This window comes from Berghia stephanieae, chromosome 7, assembly GCF_034508935.2.
Source record: "Berghia stephanieae isolate SIO BIC M18660-M18661 chromosome 7, UCSD_Bste_1.3, whole genome shotgun sequence".
NCBI classification, from domain to species: domain Eukaryota; kingdom Metazoa; phylum Mollusca; class Gastropoda; order Nudibranchia; family Aeolidiidae; genus Berghia; species Berghia stephanieae.
In genome coordinates, this window is record NC_088366.1 from 35,522,903 (window position 1) to 35,536,309 (window position 13,407).

General features: G+C 35.2%; 1 protein-coding gene across 1 annotated transcript in view; it reads left to right on the forward strand.

The window, feature by feature from the left end:
* LOC144976536 (uncharacterized) overlaps window positions 1-13,407 on the forward strand; it is a 109,189-nt gene that overhangs the window by 79,644 nt on the left and 16,138 nt on the right. Inside the window, 15 exon segments of the mRNA XM_078920831.1 lie at window positions 595-709; window positions 1,870-1,947; window positions 2,381-2,520; window positions 3,448-3,568; window positions 3,921-4,105; window positions 4,406-4,517; window positions 4,787-5,079; window positions 5,727-5,841; window positions 6,354-6,571; window positions 7,910-8,024; window positions 8,981-9,348; window positions 9,810-9,938; window positions 10,780-10,938; window positions 12,325-12,572; window positions 12,958-13,112. Coding sequence (XP_078776957.1) covers window positions 595-709; window positions 1,870-1,947; window positions 2,381-2,520; window positions 3,448-3,568; window positions 3,921-4,105; window positions 4,406-4,517; window positions 4,787-5,079; window positions 5,727-5,841; window positions 6,354-6,571; window positions 7,910-8,024; window positions 8,981-9,348; window positions 9,810-9,938; window positions 10,780-10,938; window positions 12,325-12,572; window positions 12,958-13,112 — 2,551 coding nt within the window.

Below are 13,407 nucleotides of genomic sequence, written 5' to 3' on the forward strand. Positions count from 1 at the left end.
ATGATGATGATGATGATGATGATGATGATGTTGATGATAATGATGGTGACAATATTATTATTAATATTATTATTATTGTTTTTATTATTATTATTATTATTATTATTACTATTATTATTATTATTATTATTATTATTATTATTATTATTATTATTATTATTATTATTATTATTATTATTAACATTATTATTAATATTGTTATTATTTTTATTATTGTGATGGTAATAATGATGGTACTACTACTACTACTACTACTACTACTACTACTACTACTACTACTACTACTACTACTACTACTACTACTACTACTACTACTACTACACTACTACTACTACTACTACAACTACTACTAATCATAATAATACTAATAATAATAATAATAATAATAATAATAATAATAATAATAATAATAATAATAATAATAATAATAATAATAATAGATAATTACATTTCAAGCAGATCATTTCAATGATGTAAATCCTTTACTGGTTTCAAACAATAAACAATAATGATATAATAATAATAATAATATTACAATAATAAACAATAATAAATTATTTCATATATTTCTCGCTATCTAAATGTTCTCATCAGATGCCTGTTTGTATAAGGGTAATTTCTACACACAAGACCAGAAATTCACAGACGGCTGTGAGTTCGATTGTACTTGTATAGATGCTGTCAGAGGAAGATACAAATGTACAGAGAGGTAAGATTTTATATGGGTCCACTAAAGAATAAGTCAGTCACCATATATTCCTTTCTGTTCCTTGTGGAACATTAGGTGCCATTAAAGTTCTTCCATTTGCTGAGCTTGTATCAGGTATAAATCTCTCTCATTTCATCTCCAATGCCTTAGTGGTTTAAATCTCTCTTTTCAGTCGAGGTTCATCTTAGAAATCCAATAGTGCAGTTGTTAATATTTAAGTGTAAACTTTAATTTATTTACGAGACTTTGATACACAAGGCTAGATGTTGAGTCTATCAAATTATTAATGGTTTTAGAAGTTCTTTTTTTAAAGTTAAGGTTAAGAAATAGTCTGGACCCTTCCGATTCATTCTTCTTTTTCCACAAGATAGTGTTAAACTATTGTTTATCTGAGTGATTTCACAATTCAAAGTGCTTCTAAGAAGATTCAATAGTTACCGTATATTTTTGGGATACAGTAGAACCTTAAAATATCACCGAGCACTCTATCTGTACTATCTTCTTTGAATAGTCTGGTTGATGATATTTGATATTGATATATTAGCATTTTTATACGTTAATGTGATCAATCTTTTGTGAAAACGTCTTACTTTGGCCCTAGCTCGTAATTTGTGTGATGGTACCAACCCAACTTTTCATTTGAAAATCTTTTAATGACTAATAAGACAATAGTTGTTTGTGACATACAGTTTCTCGTTCCGCATTACTTCTTTAGTTTTTGATTTAATGTTTTTCAATTTAGTTATAATGGTATGAATCTCAACGGAGAACGTGTAGTCTAATAGAATTTCTCTTTTGCATTTCCTTGACAACTTGAAATTTTGCTTTTCAGAAAAAAAATCTAGAATGGTATCTGCTCAATTACAAAATCCATCGCTACCAGCGTGTACTTGTTTACATGTCTGATAACCCAAACTATTATAGGCTCATTGTTGTAATGGGAATACTCTCGAACCAACGCAAAACATTGTCCATGACAACAATTTTAAATTAAGCGCATATTTGCATTGGGTTATCAGACCTGCAAAGATGTGCACATCGACCACTACCTATTAGATACACATTCACACTAGGGTTGATATTAATTGAGTCATATAAACTCTCCCCCACATATATGATAAATTCTTATTATTTGTCATTACCGTTTCTTACTCTTTCAGATGTTCTACTTATCCCAGTATTCCCGCGGCTTGTACCCTAGAGACTGATCCTCACGACAGCTGTTGCCAGATACCTATGTGAGTTGGATTTTTAACGAGTAGTTGAAGAGGATTTTGGGCAAGTCATTGAGGAAAGAATATGGAGTATCATAACCCCAATAGCTTAATAAAATTAAAAGTATGAAAATACGACGTAGTGCTAAAACGGGCAAGGATTACTTTAGAACTCCTGATTACACAGAAAGCGTCCATAATGATCAAAATAATGATTGCCACAAAGGGTTGAATTCGTCTGCAATATGAATATGATATTATTACGCAACAACATGTCATGTATAAGAACCTGAATGAATATATTATCCTAGTTAGCCTTTAAGAAGATTTTTTAAAACTCTAATCACCAGACACATGTTGTTTGAATAGAGACACACATATAACAACGAATAAGCTAAATCATTGTAATTTCTAAACAATAAAAGAGTCAACATAATCCTGTATACATTCCTACTAGTTGTACACCGGTGACGCCTGCAACCACAACCCCTGTGCCCACTCCTCCTTCACCACCGGCCACCACAGGTACCATTGCCCCACCCACTGCACCAGGAAAGACCACGGACTCACCACCTACCAAAATGACCAAACCGCCGAGTAAGCCTTTCTTTCAGTCATTGTACGCAAAAATATCACTAAATCTCCATCGCTATCATCATGATCATCATCATGATCATCATATCATCATCATCATCATCATCATCATCACCATCATCATCATCATCATCATCATCATCAATACCACCACGACCACCAACACCAACACCACCACCAGCAGCAGTAAGAGCAGCAGCAGCAGCAGAAGCAGTGATGCAGTATTTAACACAACAGCATGATGGATGTTATTGTTACATATCTCTTGTTACCAGCAAGACAATATTCTCGAATATTGCAACCGTATTCACCCACCCCATGCATTTATTCTTTTCTTTACATGCAGTTCTAATACAGTCTGGTTAAATAAAATCTTTCATATTGTCCTGTCAAAGTTCCCTTTACTGCCCCTAAATGTACATTACTCTCAATTACTAACAAAATACTTGTTAAATCCAGCAATCAACTTTTTAATGATTTAGCTCTTTTTGTCTTAGGTGCAGACAAGATTCATGATTTTTTAAAGTTATTATGGGGTTTATGAAAATAAAGTGATATTCTGCATAAACCTTAATTACATAAGAAAAAGATGAACAAAATGATTAAGGAAAAATTACTTCAGTCCCAAATACATGTAATCTTTCAGGTTATTCTTATATCTATATATGATAGTATTTGATTCACACACCCACACGCACACGTAAACATGCACAAAATGCAGAGACACATGCATACACACATACACACACACATACACACACACACACACACACACACAAGCACATGCTTTGTCTTCAAAAAAGTTCAGATAAATACCAACTCTAATAATGCTTTCACGCATGAAGTTTCTATGTTTGCTTTTTATTATATCTACTGGGGTTTTTTTCAAGAACATTACAAATTACGCATTGTTTTTTACATCTACCTTAGACATGTGCTTGTACGGGAACAACGTATACAAGAGAGGAGACTTTTGGGAGGTCCCAGGAAAATGCCAGTTTACATGCATCTGTGATGACCCAGTCAACAATGTCTATACCTGTCACAATGCGTGAGTAGTAGAGCCTCCAGCTAACATTTATAGACCGCTATACACTTTCAAATCAGTACTGACCTAGTGGGATAACTCTCTCTCTCTCTATCTCTCTCTCTCTCTCTCTCTCTCTCTCTCTCTCTCTCTCTCTCTTTATTTATTTCTTTCTCTCTCACACACACAGACACACACACACATACACACACACTCTCTCTCAATCTCTCTGTCTCTATCGATCTTTCTCTCTCTCTCTCTCTCTCTCTCTAGCTCTCTCTCTCTCTCTCTCTCTCTTTCCTTCTTCCTCTCTTACCTCTCCCCCCCCCCCCCCCTACTTCTTATATAAAATTGAGAAAACATGTGTATTCATCAGATGCCCAATGTATACAGAGCTGCCTGCTTTCTGTCGCCTAGTAGATGACCCAGGCTCCAATTGCTGTAAGAAACCATATTGTGAAGTCAACGGCAAGAATGTGACGTCACTCATTCCATTTGGCACCACTGATGTGTTTGGCAGCTCTAGTCCTCCAACCAACAAACCAGGAATTGATGGGAAACGTAAGTTGTCTGTTAAATGATTTTTTAAAATTCATGTCTGTTACACTGTACTATTCATGTGCATTAGTATAATCTACAGCTGTTATAAACTATTTTACAGGATTTATAAAGTTATATTCCACATATTTAACACAAAACATATTGTACATACAGACTGTCCATGTACACATGTACGTCTCACTTATTGGATATAGAATAAGAGGAAAAAACTGTAAAACTCTCCAGATCTAGGCTTTATCTAAAATGGCTAAATATTTTCATTTTGTTATGGTACCCTTCCGTTAATCTTTAATACCCCAGGTAACTGTTTCCATAAGGGACAGACGAGGGTTCCTGGTGAGACGTGGGTAGAAGGATGTGATTATGCATGTGAGTGTCTGGGAGAGGATGGAATGTACTCTTGTGCTTCCAGGTGAGTAACACAATTAATAGTTGAATTGACAGAAAAATCAATTTAGATGAATAATGGTTATCGTTTTTCATTTTCTTACTAATGAACCCCTGCATTTTAAACTTTCCTCGAACAATAATCTCTGAAGCATTTAGAATTATACGAATCATATCTCTTAAAATTCTGGTTTTCGTATTCAGGATAGTACCTAAGAGAAATGTTCTTTCATAAAAGTCCATTTCTCCTTTCAATATTCAATACTCTGATTAGATTAACATATTCTTTTTCAGGTGCCCATCTTATTCCAAGACACCAGCCACCACTTGTAGCAGCATTTCCGTCCCAGGGCAATGCTGCTCCAGTCTTCAATGTGCCATACCAAATGTGGGAGAATATAAGCCAACACCCCAAGTACCCGCCTTGCCCTCCATTGTGCCTGGACCTGTTGCAATAAAGCCTACAGCAAAGCCTAATGGACCCACCTTGAGCCCACAGATCTTAGTGGTGCCTCCCACAGGATCTACCCCACTTCCTGGTGGAGGATATCCTCTTCCCTCTGGTACATCTTTGACTGGAATAAAAGGTGAGACACGGAGAGTAATGCAATTTTGAATTTAACCTCTCTGATGTGTATTCTGACATTAATTTTAATTAATCTTTAAAAGAAATAAACAAGTTGATACTTCCAGGAATTAATAAGTGTCGTATTCTTTCAATATTTCTAAGATGGTAATTATAATTCTAAACTATCAATCTTAGCCACATGATTGTGCCTTGTGAAGTTTACTGTACACAAAAAAGAGTTGGGCATTTAAACAGCGCAATATCCACTAAAAGTGTTCAAAGCACTTTACATGGATCCTTAGCTAATGACAACATTTAGTATGTAAGACGAGACATAACGCCTGTTAGGCGATATTACATTTTTTTTCTGACAGAGACAACGCCCAAGTTTTTTCACTGCCTCCTTTGACAGGAATTTTGCTCCCGGCTATATTCATACCATTTCATTGGATAAGATGATTCCTTTAACGACAGAACTGCAACATTTCAGTTTTATTTTCATTCAATTTCAATTTATTTACATCCATCCGGTTTTCTTTATTGCGGATTCACAGATAAATTGATACTAGTAATTGATGCTAATATTACCAGATATGATAGTTAATAAATGTAATTTCAGATATGGATGGATGAAATAATTATTGAATATACTTATTGTTTTCCCAGAACGATGTGTTTATAACAACAGACTTTATGCTGAGGGAGAGACGTGGGATCCCGATTGCACATTACATTGTACTTGTGTGGATGAAAAGACCGGGTACTATAGATGTGATCCTCAGTGAGTTCTTTATGAAATTATATCTGAATGTCACATGATACCTAAATGTCACATGATAACACTTCAGCTTTATCTGAGCTGAGGCAATGTTGTATTTCCCAGCCCCCCTCCCCCTTTCCCCTTCTCAACACACCAAATGCGATAAAATATTAAGATATTAATATAGCTATTACAGTTACTACAGCAACATGCTTAGACTCAGCACCGATGAGTAATTATGGATTACCGGAACAATTCAATTTTTTAAGGAGGCATGCGTTGGCAAGGCGAGAGGGACTATAGTTAGTTAACATTTTGTTATCAAATACACAGAAAGGATAATCACTTCATATTGCTTTAAAGATATTATCTGAGTTAATTCTTAAACTAATTATGATAGGAATTTATCAGACAGAAAACTTTGGAATAGGCACCAAAAATATCCCAATTTAAACATAATTCCCAAAATACAAATTGTCAAAACAATTTAAAGAATCTCATCATCTTTTATTTGCACAATTCTTTCTTCTCAGGTGTGAAGATTTCACCAGCGTTCAACTTCCCTCTGGTTGTTTTACAACAACAGACGCTAACAGCTGCTGTCCCTACGCCATGTGTCGCCTTCCAAATGGGACAACAATTGACCCTGTCAAGAACCCCCAGCCAGCTTTCCCTGTTGTTGGAAGCCCTGGCAAAACCATCACAGGATCTAGACCTGTCTATTCGGTTGGTTCCAACACTGGACAAAGATGTGAGTAGAAATATTGTGTATTTGAAATAATGAATTCAGAATATGTCACGAAACATGGTACAAAATGACTAAAATACCTTGAAGAAAATAGTAATGAACAGTCAAAACAGTAAACGAAATTTAAAATTTAAAAATTGAGCTTTAGATATAGCGCTAAATATGCTCAAAGTTCTTTACAAAAGGTCCCTGACCAACAGCAACACGCAACATGTAGAACGAGACATGACGCCTTTTAGGCGATATTACATTTTTTTCCGACAGGGACAACGCTATTAACAGCCAGGTATTCATTTTACATATGAGTACGGTGAGAGACTCAACTATGCGCCGAGCGAGGCTCAAATACGGGACCTTCAGATCCGAAAGCGAGTGTCATACTACAAGACTACATAGCCGCACAATTTACAGAAAACAGCTTCTAGCAGTTTAGTATCACTTTTTAAAAAATATTATCTTTTCAATCATAGTAATCATGTTAGCTTCAATGCTAGCAAAGGAATCATCGTGGCTATTGACCAAACCCATAGTGCTACATACTCGTTTATTCATTATTCTGCAATTCTATTGTTAGCGAATTGACAGTTATGGTTTATGTAATATAGAAAAGATATTTATGGCCATTTATTCTTTCTTCATTTAGATGGATGACAAATTTCTATTTATTTCATGGTAGAATGTTTTTTTTTAAATTAAGACTTACTGCCAATGTATTAGCATATACAAAGAGATGGATCACATACACTATTGAACATGAAGCTTCCGCAGTGCCATACCTTCACTTTATTTTTACTTAACAGATAATCGGTGTGGTTCACAAAAATGGATATCTCGTAAAAATTTCCTTTCTATCTGTATGTATATTTGTGTCTTTGTCCTGTATGCGTTTCTTGTTTATGTGTATATGTGTGTGTAAATAGTAAGTGTTTGCATGTATGTATGTATTTATGTATGTATGTATGTATGTATGTATGTATGTATGTATGTATGTATGTATGTATGTATGTATGTATGTATGTATGTATGTATGTATGTATGTATGTATGTATGTATGTATGTATGTATGTATGTATGTATGTATGTATGTACGTACGTAGTACGTAGTATGTATGTATGTATGTATGTATGTATGTATGTATGTATGTATGTATGTATGTATGTATGTATGTATGTATGTATGTATGTATGTGTGTATGTATGTATGTATGTAAGTATGTATGTATGTATGTATGTATGTATGTGTGTGTGTGTGTTTGTATACCATATAAGGAAAATTCCTTTCTTTGTTGCACTGAAAACTTGAGCTAAAAATCATCAAAATTTTAAAATCCAATTCGACAGCTGGATGTTTTTACAAGTCTGTCCAACACAGTGAAGGTCAGACTTGGAATGATGGTTGTGAGTTGTCATGCACATGTGAAAATGGAGTGTTGGGCCTCTACAAATGTACAGATATGTAAGTTGATAACAATACATTTCATTGTTCTTCTTCATACAAAACGACTGACTTGTTCAGATTGAGTATATATATATATATATATATATATATATATATATATATATATATATATATATATATATATATAATATATATATATATATATATATATCTGTCGATGTACATAATCAAATGAATAAGAAAAATCATGATAATTTATTCCAGATAGTTTGTATTTTCTCTTTAAAGAACCTCCTTTTAAAAAAATCTTTACCACCAGAAAGTAAGATGTTCCAAGTTCACGGCATACGATTGCCGTTTTAAATTAAGGGCAAGTGTCAGAGGCTTGATGGCCAAGATACAAACTATTGATGATGTCATACAATATTCGGATTCCAGTTAAAACTTTGTCCAGTACCAGTTTCAGGAAATATAGTTTTAATTTCCTTACGTTTCTGCCTGGAAATATCAAGGGCTCTAACATCTGCACTAATTTGGACTCCTGCTTGAAGCTATTCAAAAAGGTAGCCAAGAGTTGATGAGCTGTAACTATAAATATTGCTTTTCGTGCAAATTTTGCAAACGATGATATTAGAACTGTCTATTTGAAAGTTCTGTATTACCTCAATACGTGTATCAATATTTGCGTTTATGATATATACAACATGGATGACATGGATGATACCTGTTGACATCAGACATCCTGTTTGATGGACTATCTATATTCCTTCATGGAATACCCAGGCAACGGGATCTAATGGTGCTGTTGCGAAAGGATGTAAGACATATATACATGTATATGTATATATACATATACCTTGTTAACTTCCTATACTACCGATTATATCATGTCAAATAGAACATTTTGTCTTAATTGTTGAGAGTATTATAATATCTGACTTGTGAATTAATTATTTCTTATTGATCTAATTTTTCCTCAGATGTTAATGTTATTTATATATTTTTATCCTTAGTTGTCCAAAATGGCCACCGTTGCCTTCAGGTTGTGTATTAAAACCCAGTCCAAATGGTTGCTGTAAAGATGTCACTTGCACTCCAACAGCACCAACTCTAACGCCTCCCGTCTCATCACCAACACCGTCTCCCACAACTGCAAAAACAACTGCAATGACAACATCAACAACTCCAACAACCACTTCAACAACAACAACAAAACCCACAACAGCGTCTACAACCGTCAAGGCCACGACTTCCAACAGCATGTACGATCCCAATTGCCACGATGCCTTGACCAACTGTAAGAGTTATGGAAAGACCAGTTGCCAGGATCCTTATGTTGGATGGGCCAGAAAGAATTGCAATATGACATGTGGTTTCTGTAGTGAGTTTATTTTTAATTACAATTGGCTACTTTCCTGTTTATAGTCCCAGTTTCAAAACCTGGTGAGAATCCCAATATAGATAGTATGCCCTTGGCTAAGAAGCTCATCCGGAAGTATAACGGACCAAACACACAAAACTGTATGTATCCATGAACGTTTATAGTAAGGTTAATACAATTCAATGAGCATTACTCATAAACGCGGATGGCAAAAAACAATAACAAAGACCTGAGTGACGTCATCTTCGAACTATCTATCAACTGGTCACGGGGGGGGGGGGGGGAAGTATATAAAAAATATATGAATCTTAATTTTTTAATATTGCATGCTTGTGGTGTAGAGCATTTTCTATGACACATTATTCACCTACAACATAATATTTATTTGTAAGGAATGGTATCGCTTAGTTTTGCAATAATTTGCTCATCGGGACAATACATATCATTTCCAATTTTACCAGCTCCATCATTCACGACTACATCCGCTCCCTGTGTTGATGTCCTACAGTGTGATCTATATGACAAGTCCACATGCACTACATACTCGCAATGGGCCCAAAAGAACTGTCGGCGTTATTGTGGACTGTGTGGTAGGTCTCGAACTGTTCCAAGATTTTACTTTACTGTTTTCTCCATTGGCCAGACCCTTTCCATGCAGGATCTTAGTTTACTTTAATCTAAAGTCTAGTAACAACACATTGTGACATAAATGACTCTTCCAGCCACGCCAGAATATGTGAACACTTTATAGTCATTCATTCATCATGTGTCTATTTTGTGTTTGGGTGTTGGATATAATTATGAACACAGCTCAGCTCCATCACTGTCCTATATTATGTATACATTTCATATCCCATTTAAAGAATGGGTACTATTTTGATAATATCTATGTTCTAAATAAATGCATAAAAATTATGAAAATATAAAGGACGGATTCCCCATGCTTATTACGCTTCACACGGGTTCCTATATCCTTCAAATAACCATCTTAATGAAAAATCAATTTCACTCAGTACAAATCACTCATATCTTTTTGTACCATTTACTTTATATAATATTGCCTATAGCCAGTTTTTTACTCTTATGTCGAATGAGGTAATATAAGTAATTTTTTTCTAACCCAAGGCCACACAGCTTGGGGCGGAATTTCTAGATCATTGTCATCCACCCTGTCACTAATCATGCTCAACACAGAATACAAAACTCAAGACAAGACTCAAGAATATAAGGCAAAATGAATCCGTGGTATGTTTTGTAAAATGTAAGCATTTATATTGGGCAATATCCACTAAAAATGCTGGAAGCGCATCTCAAGGTACAATATTCAAACATCTTTGTTATCTGGAGTTTTTTTTTTTTGGTCCGGTCATGTGATACACTTTGTTATCTTCTTTAGATTTTGGGTTCTAATATGTTGATGTTTTTGCCTAGGTACCACGGCAACCACTCCTCCCACGCCATCCACCCCGCCAACTACCCAATGCATGGACAAACTGAATTGTGCCGCCTATGGAGACTATGTGTGCGTGAGTGATCAATACAAGTCTTGGGTCAAACAGAATTGTGCCGCTTTCTGTGGTCTGTGTTCAGGTACAATGAAATTCCTCCTCACTTTGACAAATCACAATTTTCGTATTTTGGCCAAGATATTTTTTGTTCAAATATCAATCGAGTAAAATGACTCCCAAATGGTCAAAACTGTCAAAACATTTAAATCCTGAGACTTTGAGAAGTGTCGGATTTTAGATATGTTGACAACTGTGAGTAACAGACTATTCTCTTTCAAGATTATGGTTATCCCAACCAGTCTCCTCATAAATCTGTAATAAAGAAAATGCATTAACTACCAAATCCAGTCCCTTGATTGGTTGACAAAGCATGACAGCAACGACTTTCTACAAGGAACTGGTATCTCAGTGTTTGTGAGTTTAGTTCACTCGAGGAAACCATAAACCTCCCCCCCCCCCTCCCCCTCCCCAACCAAAATATTGTTTACATGTGTGCTGTCCCCTTGATTTTATTTACTGTGTTTGACACACCTAAGGAACAAAATCTGTGATAAATGCATTCACCCAATATTGGCCATTTATTTACATCGCTGATGTTTCACATTTTTCATGTCAGGACAAAGAATGAAAAATATGTCAGAGGGCGCCTTTCCGGTTGTAATTCTCACAAACGTATTACCTTTCCATGAACGACAGTAGCATTCCACACCACTATGTATGAATGGATATTATTATGGTTTATTCAATAAAGCTCATAACATACGCTAGTCGGGTATAACGTACCAACACACAAGACAATGTGTAACCTTGAACGTTAATAGTTTGATTGATATAATTTAGTGAAAACTACTCATGAAAATGGCTGACTATAAACAATAACAAAGAGCTGAATGACGTCAATTTCGTTCTATTTGGATGTGTGGGATAAAAAGCTTAAAATTGTATATCCTGTTACTGAATTTGGTAATGATTTTTTTCTTAATCTTAGGCATCTACTTTTTTTCTTATGCTGTATTGTCAAAACAGCGGTGTTTGGGAGTAATAAATGGTGTTGCTGGTGAAAGAAAAAAATGAGACTGAAAAGGAATTTGGTGTTTGGGAGATTTCAAATTCATCGTGCTAGTTTATATGTATTATACACTAAACTATAACTAGTATATGATATAGTCATTACAGCACACAAAATACAGCCTACTATGAGACATTTGTGAACCAGTTTGTTAAAGGCGAATTAAACAATATGAATGTCATTGTTGTCATCACTATTACCATCACTCCCATCATCATTATTATCATCACCACCACCACCACCATTATCACTATCACCATCATCATCATTATCATTATCATCATCATCATCATCATCATCGTTATCATTATCATCATCATCATCATCATATGGTGAGAGCTCATTTATTTCCCATTCCAATATCATACTGGAGATAACTAACACCAATTTCCACCACAGATCGGTCTAGTCCAGCGACTGTATCGACAACGCCAGTGACAACTCCAGCAGGCTGGTCTTTGTTGTTAAAAGGGGTTGCTGGTGTCCCAGGAGATTTGGCCTCACTCTGGAAATCTAATACGGCCTTGAATGAAAACAATCCCAGAGCCACCACTTTGACCCCAGAGTTTAAAGGTCACTTCAAATCTCCCAAAGTAAACCAATGGGATCAATGCAAGTTTAAGGAGGCAAAGCAAAAGATTGAGATTCTATAAATAGACACGAATTTTGATGTGCATTTGTATAATCTAAATGTATCTAGCTTTAACCAATGATTTTGTTGCATCCAATCTTGTTGAAAGAGTGCCAAATTCTTATTGTTTTCATAATGTGAGTCTTTTTCAAAGTTAATAACAAATTTGTTAAAGGCGATTTGTAGCAGGGATTTTTCAAAAAATACAAAGGTAATAACTCTTGTCATTTTTTGGGTAGACTTACAAAATGTTTGCTAACAGTTTGCCAGACGTAATGTGTACATTTGTAAAATAGATCGAATTTAACTGTTTAGCTCAAAATTAGAGCATCGAGTCATCTCATTACATATTTTCAATTGTATTGTCTTCTTCAATCTATTTCCCATCTCTACTCCCTTAGGTGATGGTTTCAGTTTTCAAGAATGGAATAGAGGTGGGCAACATCGTGTTTGATGTCCAAGGCGTGGACAGAAATTCATGGTTCAGACCCGATAGAATTATCTCCAGCACGTGGTCTGACATTCGAACCAACACAGCTGCTTTCTCTCTTGACAAGTAAGGCCATTTATTTCATTGATCTCTTGATGAAGAAAGATAGAAGAAGAGTTTTAGAGGAAATGATTTTCAAAAAATATATATTTTGACCCGTTCTTGTGGGAATTTTCTTAGTACCACCATCTCAGAAACTTACACATACACACACACACACACACACACACACACACACACACACACCCACACCCACACTGGTGATTGGTTGGCTGGATGATAGTGGTCTTTAGTCAATTAATAAGCAAAGATAGATGGGTCTAAAAACATTTTAAATCTCATTCTTTCGGGGAGATTGAAA